This window comes from Styela clava, chromosome 3 (genome assembly GCF_964204865.1).
Source record: "Styela clava chromosome 3, kaStyClav1.hap1.2, whole genome shotgun sequence".
In the NCBI taxonomy this organism is placed as follows: Eukaryota; Metazoa; Chordata; class Ascidiacea; order Stolidobranchia; family Styelidae; genus Styela; species Styela clava.
Window position 1 is genome coordinate 13,560,869 of NC_135252.1, and position 18,045 is coordinate 13,578,913.

Consider the following 18,045-nt stretch of genomic DNA (forward strand, 5'->3'; position numbering starts at 1 on the left):
CTCATAACTAGAAGGCTTTAGATTAGGGGTATCAGATTTTGAGTACTGTACAGTTCCTACCTATTCAAACCTCTTCTTTGATAAATTTAAGAATTACGTATGCTATCCTACTGTACCGGTACCGTGAAAGACTTCCCGAGCACAACTGAACGAAACGTGTGAAACAGCCCTTAGAGGCAGAATGTGAAACCACAATAATATAACGGTACCGGTACTGAAATACAGTCTGACATTAATCTGTTAATGCTGTAATGGCTGATTAGGTATGGTACCGGTACCGTACTGAATTAACTTAGTCGAAACACCCTTTGCTGCTTCGCCTTTTCTTTGTTTGAATTCTTTTTATTTTGTTATTACAACCGTTTTTGATTAGCTGCAGTATTCAAAAACAGAATTGAAGAAGATATGATGGACCATTTTTTAACAGAAGCAACTTTACTAGTTTGAAACAAAATGGTAATCGAGTAAGCACTCTCAAAATAAGCTTCAAAAATCAATTATGCAATGTAAAGTGTGGTATTTAAGCATAAACGCTGTATAGACATTCAGAAACAATACTTCCTATTTACAGATCAGTATTACTGTATTATCAAGTTAAAGAAGTGAAATGGTTTGCATACCCTGTATTGTGATCCCTTTTTTATTATGGGTTTATCACAAGTATCTTCAACCGTTCCTGTATCCAATAATATCAAAATTCTGGACTCCAAAATCATTGGAATCGAACTCAGAAAAATCGGGTACTACCGGTATGAAGGTGAGCACTGTTATAGTGAACGTTAACCAACTCTCCTTATTGTTCGAAACAATATTAAAAGCTGTTGACAAGCATATATAATGCTAATAAAACTATCAAGACACGTGAATGACATAATTATCAGTCTTGTCATTTTGTCTTCACCTTTCTCTAATCAACATTCTTTATTTTCAGTGCCCAGTGACTGGAAAAACTGAAGAATCACCCCATGATAAGAATAGTACAGAAGAAACGCGAACTATAGCTGCAGGTGGTGATAAGAAAACAGACTGATGAGCTCACGTCAACTCCAATAGTGCAATACTGTACCTTTTATCATTAGTTCTTAATGTTTCTAATATTCATATGTATGTTGGTTTTAATGTAATTTAGTTGCACATATTTTTTTATCGTAATCGTCCCAGGGATACCCAAAATTGAAGTTGGAACCTATCCATATGCTAGTTGAGTGAAGGAGTAGGTTTTGGGGATTCCTATACGTCTCTATTTCATTTTAGAATAACGGTGTACACTGTAGTTTTAACGGTGTTTTATTGCAAATAAAATCAAGTCCGAGGAAAACTGTTGAAAATGGTGCAAACACTAAACACAAACGGAAAGTTTAAACAAATATCTAGATAGACAAGAATCGATGATAAACTATTCCCAAGCAGCTGGCGATAAACCAACTTGTGCATAACCACCAGATCAGGAAAGAAAATATACTGCGAAACACCATCGGTGTGAACACTGCAGACATGCGTGCCAGAGAGACTCCAGCATGAGATACCATCTCAGAAAATGTAGCTCCTTCATCAAGTACATTAGCATGACTCGGACTAAAGCTAGCATAAGTAGAATTCAAGACATAATCACTCTTGATCTGCTGCCATGAGTAACCACCCATGGTCTTTAAGCACATAGTTAAAAATAGAACTGCCATGACCGGCCCTATATATTGCAAAGCAACCACACACAAGTAAAAGAAAACTCTAGCTACAGTCTTTTGAATATCAGTGTTAGTTGTCTGACCTGCCTCACGGCGCAGGTTTCTAATTTTTATGCATGCAACATTTAAATAAGCTTGAAGATGGGTGCGAAATGCCAAAATTTTCAAGAAACACAGACTAACTATTATTATTAATCTTGCTATATCAAATTGGTGATCTGTTAAAAAAGGTTTTCGCACAGATTCAATGTCATTAGAGCCACATAATACATCCCTTGCCAGAGGTCGTACCCACATGAAAGAAATCAAAAAAGGTGTTGCAAAGTTGATGTGAAGCAAAAGTTGAATAAGCTGGTTTCCTCTGGAGTATTTTAATCCATCTACATACATTTGAGCTGTTCTAATCCCAGGAAAAGCAAGAAGAGTACCAATAATTCCACTCAAAAATGCTACTCCAATTTTGATGATGGGTAAAGGCAGTGGAGCTGGTGCCGGGCTTGGATATACTGTTGCACCGATGGTAAGCAAGCTCGCATTCTGTGCAAAAGCATTATAAGCAGAATCTAATCCAAATTCTAGCGTCTGTTCATCAACAACTAAAACAGCCATAGATGCTACAAATGAGAAACATCCGAATGTTATGCAGGTTGAGAGTTCTCCGCTTTCAGACTTGAAGTACAGTTTCATAATTGAAAACAGATTTCTGTAAAATAAAATTTCATCACATTAATCATGGCAACATAATTTTTCTATAATATGTTGTATTATAGCTGGCAATACATTGCCACTATCTTTAATCAGAACCAAAGAAAATAACATAAGTGAATCCATTAATCTGTGTATGTAGCTAAGATTAGTTCCCATTGAAATTAAAAATTCCAGGGTCTGTATTTGAAGGGCAGTGGGGTATTGTGTATTGAACTGCAGGTTCTTTTTCATCGTCTACTTTGGATCTGTATGTGTCCATTGTATTACTAATATATTTCCTATTTTGTGCAAAGAGATTATGCTATTTCTGTTTATCTGTATTTAATACTATATTTATAGATATATATATATAGGAGCCAAGTAACTTAACTGCAGTTAATGAATGAAAAGTAGTTGGCCTAATCAGAAGATGAATTTCATTTACTTACTTGCAGACAAAACCAATTGCTAGCAGAGACCAAACCATGGAAATATTGAACTCTGGATCAGGCTTCCACCACTCATAATAAATTTCAGTCCCACAGTACACTATTGTTGCATAGAGGCCATAATCTACCAGCCATTCATATTCATCATATTTCCTGAGCGTATAGAGAATCAAGCATTACCTATCTATATATCGATTTAAGACTATGTGGTGCAACCGAAAGGAAATAATAATATCATGTTCAAAATTTAACATATTATGTTCACCAATATGATTATCGTTATTATCAACAAATTCCTTGCCAAATTCAATATATCAGAAACTTAGATACTTTAAGGTAACAAAGCTATTATTAATTTTACTTCACTAATTATAATTTTAAGTAATCATAACAATTCAGTTCTGGTTTGTTAATGATCATACCTGGAAATCCAACACTGTATCCACTGTTTTAAAAGCGTAGAAAGATAAGTAGTTGGACCCAAAAAATTTAAAAATTCTCAAATCCATTTACTCGCATGTCAGAATGTACCATTTGAAAATGTCAGAAAACTAGAAATATGCAGTTGCTATCCTGTTTTCACAACATAATTGTCATACAAAATTATTGAAAAAGTACTAAACCTTATAGGTTTCAAAAATACATACCTCAAAACCAAAGCATCAAGAACCGTGATATTCGTTGTATCCAAAGGAATGTCCACATTTTTAGGTATTTTAAACACTTCTTTTGTAGTGTTGTTCGTTTTTTCACTCGAGCGTTTGTAAGGTTGATGTCGCCTGTAAAAATTGTGTTTTATGAAGATGTTAATCCAATAACAACAAGACAATAAACTTGTGCTGCGTGATAACGAATTTCGGAATTCACATATAGCTAAATAAGTATAAACAGATTTATTTGAATTACTATAATTCAATGGGCTAGTTCTATTTCATCAGGATATCACAGCTAAATGCAAAAATGCTCAGGCAGCCATTACTGATTTTTGTGTTTGGATATTGAACTGTACTATGACAATCATCTAGCTATCACAGTATCATGGCAATCTGATATTAGAGATATCAAAAACATCCATGACCAATAATGCATAAACTGAAACTTACTTTTTTGTTGAATTCTTAACATCCTTTTTAGAGCGCTTGTCTGAACTCTCTTTGCCAGCTAACTTTTTTAGTTCTTCATTAGTGGGGTGAACAAAACGATACAATCCACCACCACAGAGTATCCATCTGCCAAGGGAGTATATAGGTGTCAGTTTCTGCAAGAAACTCGCCATTATAATTGTAAAGCACAGTTGAAATCCAAAGATTGCCATTTCGAGACTGTAGGTTGATGCCGACTTGGAATCAAACTTTCAAATAATAGCATCGACTTCAGGCCATTCGAATAAATAATATATTACTAACACCCTTTCTTCGCAAAATAGATAACAACACGAAGAGGATGAAATATAACAGCAGGAGGGGACGAACGAAAGCTTTCGCACGACCCACCGCGCGCAGCTGCCACGAGCTTTGCAGACCTTTCAAATTTTAATTGATCGCAGCACGTGCGGGGTTACGAATTGCGCGACTATTTTTTTCTATTGAAAAAATAAAAAGAAACAATTAATCAATTCATAAGGTCCAATTCATTAATTGTATTGGACATTAAGTTGATTTCCAGCATACCATGTTGAATGTTCTATTATTATTAATACAGTATAACAAATTTATAGTCCATGATGTATGTATATGCGCGACTAGATTCACTGACAAATCTCTTTAAACGAACTTTCCGTTCCTCATCAGTTGAGCGATTGAGAAGATATAAAATAATCATAAATTTCATTTGCCGCTAAAATGCTCAAAAAGACGCCGCTGCCCATGACATACAGTTTAACTTGCAAATAAATACTCACAACTATATTCCCGACTTGTCAAGCATGGCCGTTTTATCAGAGCCATTATGGCTATGGTTTAATCACGGTCGCTAAATATTCTTCCGATTCAACAGTCGCTGTGCTGAATTGTAATGGAGGAGTAAAGAAAAAAATCACCGCCGATTTTAAATTAGATTTTAGATGGACCGCCTAGCCTAGATCGGGGATGATGAACCGTTTTATTGAATTAGTCAAAAATTATATTTTTGCTGTGGAAAAGGGAAATATATACGGGTCATATTTAATCAAATGTCTGCACCGTTAAGAAACACTAGTCTGTACCACTGAACTGAAAATACATAGCTCTGTGGTCTGCACCAATGTAAAACTTGCTGTTGCTTATTTTACGCAACTCATATAATGATATCATCCTTGTTTGGTATTGTCAATGTTGTTACTTATCGATCTTAAGATCGGTAAGTATATTGATAGGTATTTGTCTGTATGTATGTCTGTGTGTCTGTTAGATGCACGCGATATCTCACGAAAGCGAGATTGAATCTGCTCCAGATTTTGCATGTGCATTCATCTTATCTCGGACCAGAAGCCTATTGATTTTGGGCGAATTATGTCGTATAATTAGCGAGTTATCAATCAATTATTGATATAGTGATCTAGATTTTTGTAAAGCGAGAGAATTTTGAAACCCGCCGAGTGTGTGTGTGCGATGCGCAGTGCGCAAGTTACAAGAGCGGATGAATCGAAACTGCAGTTTCTGTTTTGGGGGATCCCCTAACTATCGATCGATAAGTCTTCGGTTTCCAACCGATATTCTCGTTTAATGTCATTGGTGTAGTTTTGAGCCGCAGGACTGGAGAAATTTCTACTACTCGATTTTACGAAATTCACATGCAGATTAAATATGGCGAATCTTTTTATGGTTTCAAAAGAGTTTGGAAGAGAATTCTACTCTGAGAAAAATATATTTCGCGATCGGCTTTCAACCAGTTTTCTGTAGCCGGTAATCAAAGTCAATCAAATTTTGTTCTCCAAATTGCATTCCGTGAGAGGAAAGGAGGTCCTTTCGTTTCTATAGGGCTGGTCATTTTCGGATAATTTCAGTATCGCACGAATATTTTTTTCGAATCGATTACTTGTAATTAAATGTGACTTTTTTTATTTTCAGAGGTCCTACCGGCACATAAATTACTGAAAACATAGAATCAAGCACCCAGTTACTTCGCTGAGCTCTTAAACACAATACGAAACATGTTTCAGCGATAACTCGGAGGTGCGAGAGGATTGCGGGACTGACTCCCTGCCGCCGTAGGGATAAATGTATACAATCCTATCCTAACTAACTAGGAAAAACGATATGCCCGAATTGCGTTGTATGAAGGCTTCAATTAAGAAATTGTAGACTTCACCTCGACCTTTGGCGGGCGGATAAAACAACAAGATGCATGGCTGCGATACCAAATTTTCGTCTGAACCGATTCGAAAAATTTACTATTTGATTTGAAATGCCCAGATCTATTCGTTTCACGCACCTTTCGAAAGGGAACCATTGAAGCTAGGTAAGTTGCGAGGAATGAACAAAGCAATTAATTGTATTGTCATATCATAAACGGGGCAACATAATTTTTGCCAGTATCCCCACACCGAGATACTGACAGGTTACATAGATTGTCAGGCCTAAGGTTAGACAGGTTCAATTTCACTTTTCATCACTGGAATGTTAACATGTTCTTCATCAATTCGTGACTTTGCGGATCACCTAAAAACACAGTGGTTTTGCCATCCCTGGACAATATATATATATATATATATATATAGGTATTATTATAAATCATCTGTACTTCTCTTGTTTCGATTGCAACATGTCGCTCATGAAAGCAGAAACTGATGATCTAAACCTAATTCTTGTTGCAATATGAATGTTGCATGAAGAGTCTCTTATATCAAAATTGGGGTAACCTGAATGTTAAGTTATATGTTTCTCATAACTTTCTTAAGCTATATTTAGCTTATGTCGTGTGTGGTTCTTAATATAAATCGGTGACGTAATTATAATTTGCCGATTACGCCCACCTTGTGATACAAAAAAATCAACAAAAATAAATCTGGGTATCTCCCCGAAAAAACACCACGTGGACGAAAGCAGCGAAAAGTATATAAAGTCTCGTTCGTATGACAATGGCACAGAATCCCGAGACCCTCAGCATCCAACAAGCTGATCGAGCTTATGGCACTAAGAAGATTGCAATATGAGTACAATAAACTTGTCACCAACTCAAAAACAGAATTTCCGAGAGTGAAACCAATAAACGACGAGAATTTATTTGAATGGAGAGCGGAAATTGAGGGACCAGTCGGTACACCATATGAGGGTGGAATATTCAAAATTTTTATAACATATCCAACCGACTATCCGTTCAAACCACCAAAACTTCACTTTGAAACCAAAATATATCATCCTAATATTAGTGAAAAAGGATTTGTTTGCGTCGATATCCTCCAAAAACAGTGGTCACCAGCTCTGACAACATCGAAAATATTGCTATCTATTACTTCGCTACTCGCAACTCCTAATCCCGATGATCCAATGAATAGTGATGCTGCTAGACTATATCTTCAAGACAGACGAAAATATTACGAAAGAGCAAAATTGTGGACCAGACAACAAGCGATGTAATACTTTCTGCTACAAATACAATGATCAAACAAATCGGGAATTACGCGATTATAGAACTGTTGTGATATTCATATTTCTTTTTTATATAAATACATGTGTGTGTTTTACGTATTTTATTTTCATCAAATATATCGCAAACTTTTTAAACAACGTTGTTTAGCATTTACGCAGCTGTGTTTAGTTATTTTTTTTCATATTAGATTCGCTAAATTGACAAGTTATTCATTTCTGTAAGTGCTTCATGATATTAAAATATTGAATAAACTGACTGAGGCTAATTTACCCCAATATAAGCAAAAGGTGTTGCCAAAAGTAGTGGTACGTGTATCAAATATTTGAGACACGCGCGCGCACACATAGCCTAAAGAGGTAAATTCATACAAACAAATAAACAAAAGTTTTGCCACGCCATATTAATAATTTTGTAAGGGTTGTCAAAGTGGATACCGAATTAGTTAACAGAAATGACATCTATAGAAAGATATTCTCTAAAAAACAAACAAAATAATTAGAAAATAAAATTTTGATACAGCGTATTAATAGCTTTGTAAGGATTGATAAATTGGATACGGAATTAGTTAAATTAGGAGTAAAATAGATAAAAAAAAATAGTTCTAAAAAGATATCGCCGAGCTGATCATGGTTGGAGTCTCCTAATGCCAAATTGCCCAACTAGAAATTGCCAAGTTGAATGCGTGAATAGGTGAGCTAACCGCTAGACCACTTTAATCGCTAAAACCAGCATGTAGCCAAATAAGAGTCGAGATTGCTTCAAATATTAAAAATATTCAGTATTAGTAATTAAAATTAATTTAAGCAGTATGGTACTGAGGTAGGAGAATAGGCTATGGGAATATATAAGTTCTCAAAAGTTCACGCGAGGTTTTCCCTTTTATATTCATGGTTTCTGATGAATAAATACACTGGTGGGACAAAACATATATATGTGAAATTCTTCTCAATTAAAAAAGCAAAATTGACATATAGAAAACACCCACGTAATTTATGGTGAGTTACGCCATGCGAAAACATATTTATATTATTACCAATGTGAAGCGTCCCTCGAAAACGTCCCTAGTTTAATACCCACGAATCACCGTATTTATTGCGCAAGCACGCGCAATGGAAAAAACAAAGCGCAATCGTCACGCGACATACCACTAGGGAATTACCCAGGTCTCTGATCATCAAACGCTGGCGGGATGACGTTATCGCACACAATGAAATGCCATTGCGATCATGTCCGAAATATCCAGGATTATTACTTTCGCTCATTTTTATTTAAACTTGCTGGTTTTTTCGGCATTACCCATGATAAACTCTATCAGAGGGTATTTTTTCGGACATATGCAACGTATCACAGACTGCACACTTTGTAGGATATAGTCTTGGTCAACCTCAATTCTCAGCTTCCTTGCCAAATTCCCGCACATTTGAAAACAGTAAAAATTTATATACCACGGCAGTATGTAACCGGATTCATTTCAGTCTACTAATTTCCATATAACATATTTTTTAATATGAGCTTGCTGAATATTAAAATTATGGAGGAAGCCATGAACTAATCACAAATACAACTACAGTGGCTAAACAAAGTACTTTTATTCAAAACGGAAAATTCAAATAAAAAAAGACAAAAAGGGCAAAGTTGAAGACAGTTAGTTTGAATGAGTGCTTCATTTTAAATAAGTACTGACTTATGATCGATATCGGAACACATATATTACGAAAGAAGATACATACAATTTTAAACAATACAGACTATTTCACTATTATGATTAATAAGGAAGGCCAGTTATATATTTTTGAACTATCTCAAAGAAATAAAAAAGGACCATCAAGCCAGATTGAGTATTAATTTGAATATATTTTGCAGCAAAAATGATTATCGATCTGCTATAATAACTTCATGAGGAGAAATTCCACATGATTTTTCAACAATCTAATAATGTACTTAGTTTTTATAGCGAAAGATTCCAATTAAATTTTTTGTTCTACAAATTTAGACACAATATAGAATGGTAGATCATTTAATGTCTTTGTCTACTCCATTGAAATAATAAAAATGAGTCTTTTGATATTGAACTTGAAAGGATTCTGATCTCGCACCACAAGAATATTTCATGTCAGTCGATGTGAATTGTTTCAATACACTCATTCAAAAAAGATTCTATATGAAATCTGAATAACACAGCTGACTTCACACAAACAATAAAATTCAAAATTTCTCCAAAATTTTGCAAAAAGTACTGGTACAAAATCAAGTACTTCACCAATGCTTGTGTGCCAAAAAAAAAATGGATGATTTAAAATTCAAATCAATCGGAACCAACAGTAAATGCTGAGGGGTAACAATTTCAATTTTTTCATCCATAAATTCTGATTCATCACCTTGTTGCTGCACAATGATAAAACTAAATTTACCAGAAAAAGCTTGTATAGATTTGAAACTCATAGTATAAAAAATGCAGGTTTCCAACATACTTTGCCTGTTTAAGTCAAAGAACTCTAGATTGACTAAAATGATAATAATCTAAGAGAATAATGCATTTAACAAGATGGAAAGTCTGACTAGTAGAATGGTCAATATTCAGTATCAGGTAAATATAAAATATTTTTGACATAGAGGTGAAAATAATACTGACTAGAAAAGGACAAACAGTTCATAAGATTAAAAGCACACCACAAAAATTACCTAAAATTTAAAAATAATTTTCAAACATAATGAGATCACAGCACAATGAAAAAGGCATCTTGGATACTTAAAATAATTAAATAGTAAACATAATGCTTCTCTATCTCTAAGTTGGGAAATCACTAAGCAGGAATGTCAATAAATAAAAATTAGATTTCCTATCCCGAAATAGGACAAACATAACTATTAAACTTTCATTGATTATATTAACATGAGAATTTGACACTTTTATTTGAAATTGATCAGATTGTAATATCAGAACTTTTCAGAGTAGAAAACAAACTTATTATTTTGAATAAAGTCAGACAAATTTAATATAAAACATTCCAATACAGTCCATTTAATAATGATGAGAATCATGTAACTGAATTCTATAAAGGATGGATTACTACCACTATTATTTATGATGGGTCACAGAATGGGTTTAGGACCAGAGATAAAAAAGAAAAACAGTGGAATGCTTCAAACATCTGACCTCACAATAAAAACATTTTAGCCAAGCCTTACGCATGTTTTTTGCCGAACGAGATGTCGAGACAAAAAAAAAACAAGAAATTAAATCAGGGGTTTTAAGATAAAAGGGCAGATGTTGAAATTTCAATGAATAGGCCTATTTAAATCTGAAAATTTGATATAGAAATTTGTACTCAATATCAATCATAGTTTGAGGCAATATTCATCAAACTATTCCAATAAAAAGATTACAGGGAATTGAAAATATAAAAATTTTACTCAAAATAGCTTTTTCAAATTTTGCTCTTTTACATTAAATCCTTATATAAAACCCATAAATCCATGCATTATTTGAAAATAATTTGTTTCTATGGTTTAAATCATTTTCAGTTTAGCCATATGGATTAACCATTATAGACTGAATGGGATTAAATAGGATTGAACTCTGAATGACAGTGATATTTGAAGGTTCAGAATCAGTTGGTCACATAGCATATTTCTTACTGAATTCCCTTGCATTTTTGTTGTATTGTAAACGGTCAAACTTGTACAAATTTGCAATTTCTGGCACAAGAGGATCATCAGGATTTGGATTTGCAAGTAATGAAGATATGGACAACAGAACTTTGGAAGTGGTTAAAGCAGGAGACCAGTTGTCTCGTAGAATATCGACACAAATACCACCTTGAGAGTTTATGTTGGGATGATAGATTTTCGTGATGAAGCGCACATTTGGTGGCTTAAATGGGTAATCACACGGATAGCGAATGTCCAGAAAAAATAATCCACCTTGGTATGGAGTATCTGGTGGCCCAGTGATTGTGGCTTGCCAATGGTAAATATCACATTCATCCACAGGCCCAGCAGTAACATTTTCCGGAGGATTTTCTTGAATTCCCATCAATTCATGTTGCAACCTTTTTTGAGCCGCCATAACGAATATAACTATGCCAGATGACCAAACTCCTGTACTCTATGTGCCACTAATTTGAAAGTAATAAACAACATGAAGCTAAGATGTGAATTCTCCCAAAAACACTATCACAATACAGCAAATAGCAATATCCGCCTATAACCTTTTTCCTAGAACAAGTGATAAAGAGAACCCCACGAAATCTGTATCAAACATCGATATTGGAAATATTTTCATAGACTAATACCACTGTTGCCCACATGTTCTTTCGCTGGAAAATATTTGTGCATGCAGAGGAATGTCACCTGAACTAATGAAAGCATTGTGCTCCAGTAATCTAGATTAATCAAAACAAAATATTGAAAAACATTTCTTGTGTTTAAAATGGTGACCGTACATTTGAACCCATGTATATTTGAACCCATGCGTATATCCACGGGTTCAATCTATGTGCGGGTGCTAAAACCCATGGGTTAGGGTTAGTATGGCAGTATGGGTTTAACTATCCGTGACACAAAAAAAATTCCATAGGTGCAATAGCATACAGGTGCAATTGTCATGGGTTCAAATGTACGTGGGTTCAAATGTAATAGAACCGTTTAAAATATGATATGTTATGCTGCTACTATCAGTTTTAAATAAGTTCTAAAGTTGAAAATTTTAAATCTTTGAATTTTGAAACTGTTCTTTTCTTGTTCCATTGTATATTTTGCTTAAATAAAAAAAGTTTTACAAACACGCACATTTTCGTGCACCTTCAGACCTTGTAATCGTTTTTTCTGGAATTTTTCGATAGCTACTTACAGACTTACGAAAAAATAAATTATGTCCTTATGAAAAAACAGGTTGAATACATATTTCTGTACTTGGTTGAAAATTATCTTGACAGAAATGTGAATGTAGTGGATCACTCGGTGTTCCAGTCATAATTCCTATTTTAGAGTAAAGTTTAAGTACTGTGGATAAGATAACCTAATCATTTTCAGTGTCCCTAATGGAGGTGGGAATAGTGCGCAAGAAGCCCTAATTTCTCGATTGGATATCTGTGCGTAATTCGACCAGTGCTAATTATGTAGATACCCGCCTGAATGAGAGGGAAGGTAGAACATGTCATTACATCCTGACACTAGCAATGGTTTGTAGTGACAAAGTTAGATGAAATCGTACTCCAATTTAAAATGAGTGTCAATAAACTTAAAAAGTCTAGTTAACGATAACATACATGTGGTGAAAAAGGCAAATGAACAAAGCGAATATATATCACTTAAAATCTATCGGCAATGTAAAGAAGATTTTAGTCAATAAAGCCCAAACCAAATAGTATACCACCGCTGCACCGCATTGACAATTTCCATGTGAGTACCATATTCTGTACGTTTATTTGCCTCAAAAATGTAACAGTATCTGCATAATATTTAAACAGTATAACAGAGACATGATACCAGGTACCGGTACATATTCAAAAAGATGCAAGCAAGGCTAATTTAATTGTACCGCCAAGTCATATTATTTTGGATACAAACAAAACAACATAGAATAGCCTACATTACTAACTAATTTAATGTTGCGCTCGCACCGCTGCGCCCAATTAGAAGAAGGTTTGCTACTAGCTTCACAGCGGTCTTACTGTCAGACTGTTGTCACGCCATGGTGATCCGCAGGTCGACATATTTTTCTATTGTTTGTCGCAGTTCATGGCGACTAACATGTTCCAATCATGCGAAAGGCTCGTTGGTGCGACCAATGACATTAAACAACATGATAGGCAACTCTGACGTCACTCCATAAGACTACAGGCGAAAGATTGTATTTCATGATACGCTCCAATGCACATATTTATCGTCGCCTTTCGCGATCGTTTTCCGCTCGCTTTTGCTACTCGGCGTCTTTTTTACGTGTAGTACCTGCCTTTTTGCGCTTGTAACGAAAGAAAATAATCTCTATATCTAAGACGTTTTGCTCACTTGGAAAGCTGGGATGGCAGACAAGCTGTAAAGAGCAATTCTGGACATCATAGACGTTTTTTTTTTATCATAGAAGATTACAAACGCGATAGCGGAAAGATTTGTGTGGAACATTTTGCAGATAATGACAAAGTTCAAAGTTAGTAATTTTAATGTTTGCGCTTAATGATTGAAATTTCATTTAAAGAGGGTGTCATACAAAACTGTTTTTACTTTTCTTAACGGTGCTGTGATACAATTTCATAACACAAAGTTTGCACCTATTGAACTTGCTTTTGTAGGTGAATTTATTGGACATATTACATATTCAGTTAATCGTAGGTAACATTGCTGGTACATTCGGTTTGTTTAAATTTAAGAATTTAGCTCATAGCCCACTAATTAATATTATCATCTATGCAGGAGGTTGCAGAGCTGGATTCAACTTGCAGCCATACCGATCACCTGATGATGCTCATTTAGTTTGGATCGAGCAAGTCTTCTTGAAATGCTTGTGTGGATGGAAACTACCTATATGTTTTGCATTCCTCCGATTTTAGACAAATTTATTCTGAGGGATTTTGCATATAATTCTCATTGATTGTTGGCTGTTTATAATTCCTATTAATCGTGAATTCTGATTAAAACAAAGAGTTTTACCTAATTTACTGGCAAAATTTTACCTAAACAAAATTTTTTACCTAATTTACTGGCACCTTTTTCTTGTCAATACTCTAAGCTGAGGTAATAAACAAGACAATACATTTATGTCATCTGGAAGCAAAATATGCACACTAATTAATAGTTTGACACATTGAGATAATACATCATGACAGAAAATACAAGTTAAAGATATGTATGACTATCCCATGGTAATTAAAATTGATAAAAATTAATAGGGGCTTTGGAGTATGAAAAGTTCAAGACAAAGAAAATAACAAATATTCATAGCTCATGAACTCTCAATATTGCCTCCATTGCTTTGTGAAGGCCAATATATTTCGAGTGGCTGAATTGGTTTACCTTTATGATAGCAACGATTTTGTATTTAATATAGCGAGATTTTTTTCAATTTAATTGAAGTGATATTATTTCCCAAAGCAATGTTTGAATCGTCTAGAATTGATCAGTGGTGTCAAACTCATGTGTTTTCGAAAGCCGCATTGCATTTTGGAAATTGTAAAAAGGGCCGCAAACAGTTTTTGATAATGTATACTTGAAAGATATTTTTAAGATAGTTTTAGTTTGTGACATATATTGTGATGCAACTAAACAGCTGGATTAAGTTTTATTATTTTCTTCAATTTCAAATGCAATTACATATTAATATTTGCATTCCACTATTATTGCAACATTTGCAAGTTACTGTATTATTTATAAACAAATAATAAAATTCTATGTACAACCATCAAAATCAATTTTGAACAAGCTTTGGATAAGGAAAGAATAATACATACACTAAAAATGACTTTATCTAAATATATGAACCTAAAATTAACAAAAATACTACAGTATATACTCAATGTTTTTTTTAATTACATTTGTCCTGACGTTTGGCATCTTTTTTGTGTCACCAGCATACTAAGGCCAGGCTGAAATGATTTTATAGTACCAACTCTAACCAACGAGGTCACATGATCATGAGTTAATCTTGATCTTTGCGAATGTTTAATTAATTCCAGTAATGCAAAAAAGTTACTCATTTCATGTATAGATCAGTAAAAAATAAAATGACAGATTTTTTCGACAAGACATTTCGTACCACATTGCGTGGCATAGGATTGCTTGAATTATTATTGATATTGATTTTTAGTAACTAAGTCGTTGTATAATTATATTAATATATAAACATATTTCACTTTAAAAGGTTTGAAAAATCTATTACATTTAGATAAAAAAAAACTTCCAAAATACTATTACAATTAGCGTTAGCGTTCGAGGGCCGCACTGGAAGTTCTCTGGGGCCGCGAGTTTGACATCTCTGGTCTAGATTGAAGTTGTCCAAAATATATATAACAGTATTTTATCATGAATGATGATTATACCCCTTCCGGAATTTCTTCTATAGTACTACCAAAAGTTGATGAACCAAATATAACACAGGTGCAGTGAGTTACCCGTTATCCTAATTTTACAAAGCTGTTTTAAGTATGTCTGGCGTGTTTTGTGCCTTTTTACAAATAAGACCGCCTATGCAATCTTACGCTTTGGAATTTTTAGTTATTTTCCTCAAGACCTGCACGACGTGGGGGCCATACACAACTCTACCGGAGTCAAATGTCTTTGCATGCCCCCATAGGTCGTTTTTCTATTGCAAACATTTATGGAGTACTCTAATTATATTTCTTGGAATCACACTGTCACTGATATGTTGCCAGACTTTTGATATCTCCTCTTCTGCTATAGTGTCCTGTGAATAAATAATAGGAAATTGAGATTAGACGAATAGTTGAAACTTTGCATTATGTCGGCTTAATTTCTTGATTGATATACTTACTATATTTGCTATTGCCTCTTGTGCTGCAGGAGTCTCACAATGCTTAGACAGGTTTGTCCACAACTTTCACATCTGAAGAAAGAGAGGAGATTTATTAATTTTCGTTAAGAATAAATAAAGCAGTCTATATGATTTAGAATGGAAAAGCTAATAAATCCAATATCCCATGTTTTATGTAAAAAATGTTTTACTGAATTTGGTATATAAACCAACTAATAAAAGGGTTTGGTCAGAAAATTACAAGCATTCGTGGCTCCAAATACTTGAGAGATCAGACTATACAATATAGACCGTCATGAGTGAAATGTTAGGTGAACTTGTTAACACTTTGATTCAATACGCAAATAAAAGTGAATGCGCAATAGTATGTTACAATGAGCAATGAGTATATATCCTCACTGATTAAAAAAAATCTAAATGGAGGTGCATGAACTATTTGAAACCATAAGGGGTAAGTAAATATGCAATTTCGGCGAATGGGCAACTACTTACCGTACTGAATTAATAACTTCGTAGTATTTGACAAAGGCTGGCTTTCCCACGTGTACTTAACAGTGCGATGCCCGGGTGTGATATACAACAATAGTATTTACCTTACCTTTTTCCGATTTCTTTTTACCTCAACTTTCCGAAATATCATTAAAATCGACAACAACTGTCAAAGCAGACACGAACACCATTCGTGCTATGCCTTAAAAGCAGCACACATCCGCTCGTTTTCGTCTCGCCAAGTATGTGCATTGGAGCGTGCTATCGGATACGATCTTCGGCCAAAAAAGCCGGAGTTGCGCATCATGTTGTTTAATGTCATTGGTGCGACGATCATTCGTGCGTCGTTGAAAAAATAACGAGCGCCGTTCTTACCGGTAAGCACTATTTTTATTCATGGGCACAATGAACATATATATGCTCATTGGTAGACATAACCAAGTGATTTAAAGTTTGTCGTTATCACATCGTTACAATCAAATTAATAGGACGAAGCGGTAATATTCTTTCTTGGTGGTGTGGTCCTATTGTTCCCAAAATAAATAAAACCATGCAAATTTAAAACAATCTTGTTCTTCCAAGGGTCTTACTACTTACTGAATACAGCGCGAAACACCGCAAAGAGCGCAAAAGAGCGCGAAACAGCGCAAAATAGCGCGAAACAGAGGAAAACAGCGCGAAACAGAAGGAAACCAGCGCAAAACAGAGGGAAACAGCGCAAAACAGGAGACGCAGTCATTACCACCTCCTGCCACGAAAGAACCACGGCGCCTCTCGCTATGGTTTTATGGCGCTATTTCCGGCATATATACAAGGTTATGTACCGGATTATAGGTCATCATGCGAAATTTTATCTACCTTTTTGGTGCTCCAGAAGTATGTGCAGCAATATGTCGCACAACCTGAATCCGCTACACACACACACACACATACTATTTCAGACCTGCCATTACAGCATTACTGGCTACATACGTTGGTTTGTGTTTTTAATTTGCTGCCGTGGTACTCCAACTCAAAACAAGGTGCCCCGAACTCATTGCAAAAATTTAGCGCTTCCTTCTGTTTTGCGCTGTTTCGCACTGTTTTGCGCTCTTTGCGGTGTTTCGCGCTGTATTCAGTAAGTAGTAAGACCGTATCAAAATACTGACTTGGCTAATTTTGTAAATGTCCCAAGAAGTAAAAATAGCATTAATAATAAAATTTGACAACAGTAGCGTCGAAATATGGCTAGGAGGCGGTAATTCAAATGTGGGTACTCCTGAAGTATACGCACCAAGATGTCGCACAGCCTGGACCCGAACATGGTACAGTGCAAAGCGTATATATAATATAAGCGAGGCACGCTCAGACAATGGACGCCATATTGTGCCTATTGTTCTCGGCAATTTAACACGGCGCCTTATGAGAAGTTCCAACACAATTATTGAAACATACCTATTATTTTCACTAATATTTTGGGTAGAAAAATTTTGAAGGTCGCGTTTTGAAGTAGAATCTTAGCCGAACATGCTTATATCCTTTCATGTTGGCCAAATTACATTTATAGTACATTAAATTGTCTTTGAAGACAAGTATACCGGTTCCGAGTTGCTTCTGAAGTAAATTGGCCATTCTAATCGTCATAATTAACCATTTGACAATGGCGTTCCATATGATGCCACAGATGAAAAGTTGTATT

General features: G+C 34.9%; 4 protein-coding genes and 1 long non-coding RNA gene across 5 annotated transcripts; 2 read left to right on the forward strand and 3 right to left on the reverse strand.

The window, feature by feature from the left end:
- Window positions 1-546: 546 nt before the first annotated feature.
- On the forward strand, window positions 547-1,318 carry LOC120342144 (UPF0729 protein C18orf32 homolog). Its single transcript, XM_078111299.1, has 2 exons — window positions 547-757; window positions 932-1,318. Exons 1-2 carry the CDS (start codon window positions 608-610, stop codon window positions 1,028-1,030), a joined length of 249 nt encoding a protein of 82 aa, XP_077967425.1. The 5' UTR covers window positions 547-607; the 3' UTR covers window positions 1,031-1,318.
- Window positions 1,268-4,368, reverse strand: LOC120342142 (transmembrane protein 161B-like). Its single transcript, XM_039410840.2, has 4 exons — window positions 3,925-4,368; window positions 3,469-3,600; window positions 2,822-2,974; window positions 1,268-2,388 (listed from the first exon to the last, which is right to left on the reverse strand). The coding sequence occupies exons 1-4, from the start codon at window positions 4,134-4,136 to the stop codon at window positions 1,371-1,373; spliced, it is 1,515 nt and encodes a 504-aa protein (XP_039266774.2). The 5' UTR covers window positions 4,137-4,368; the 3' UTR covers window positions 1,268-1,370.
- Window positions 4,369-6,565: 2,197 nt separating this feature from the next.
- On the forward strand, window positions 6,566-8,201 carry LOC120342143 (ubiquitin-conjugating enzyme E2-17 kDa-like). The gene has a single exon (XM_039410841.2). It carries the CDS (start codon window positions 6,928-6,930, stop codon window positions 7,375-7,377), a length of 450 nt encoding a protein of 149 aa, XP_039266775.2. The 5' UTR covers window positions 6,566-6,927; the 3' UTR covers window positions 7,378-8,201.
- Window positions 8,202-8,955: 754 nt separating this feature from the next.
- Window positions 8,956-13,043, reverse strand: LOC120342045 (ubiquitin-conjugating enzyme E2 D4-like). The gene has a single exon (XM_039410705.2). It carries the CDS (start codon window positions 11,457-11,459, stop codon window positions 11,010-11,012), a length of 450 nt encoding a protein of 149 aa, XP_039266639.1. The 5' UTR covers window positions 11,460-13,043; the 3' UTR covers window positions 8,956-11,009.
- A 1,083-nt stretch (window positions 13,044-14,126) lies between these two features.
- Window positions 14,127-16,693, reverse strand: LOC144421083 (uncharacterized). Its single transcript, XR_013474947.1, has 2 exons — window positions 15,879-16,693; window positions 14,127-15,791 (listed from the first exon to the last, which is right to left on the reverse strand). It is a non-coding gene; the product is annotated as an uncharacterized LOC144421083 (long non-coding RNA).
- Between the last annotated feature and the right edge of the window lie 1,352 nt (window positions 16,694-18,045).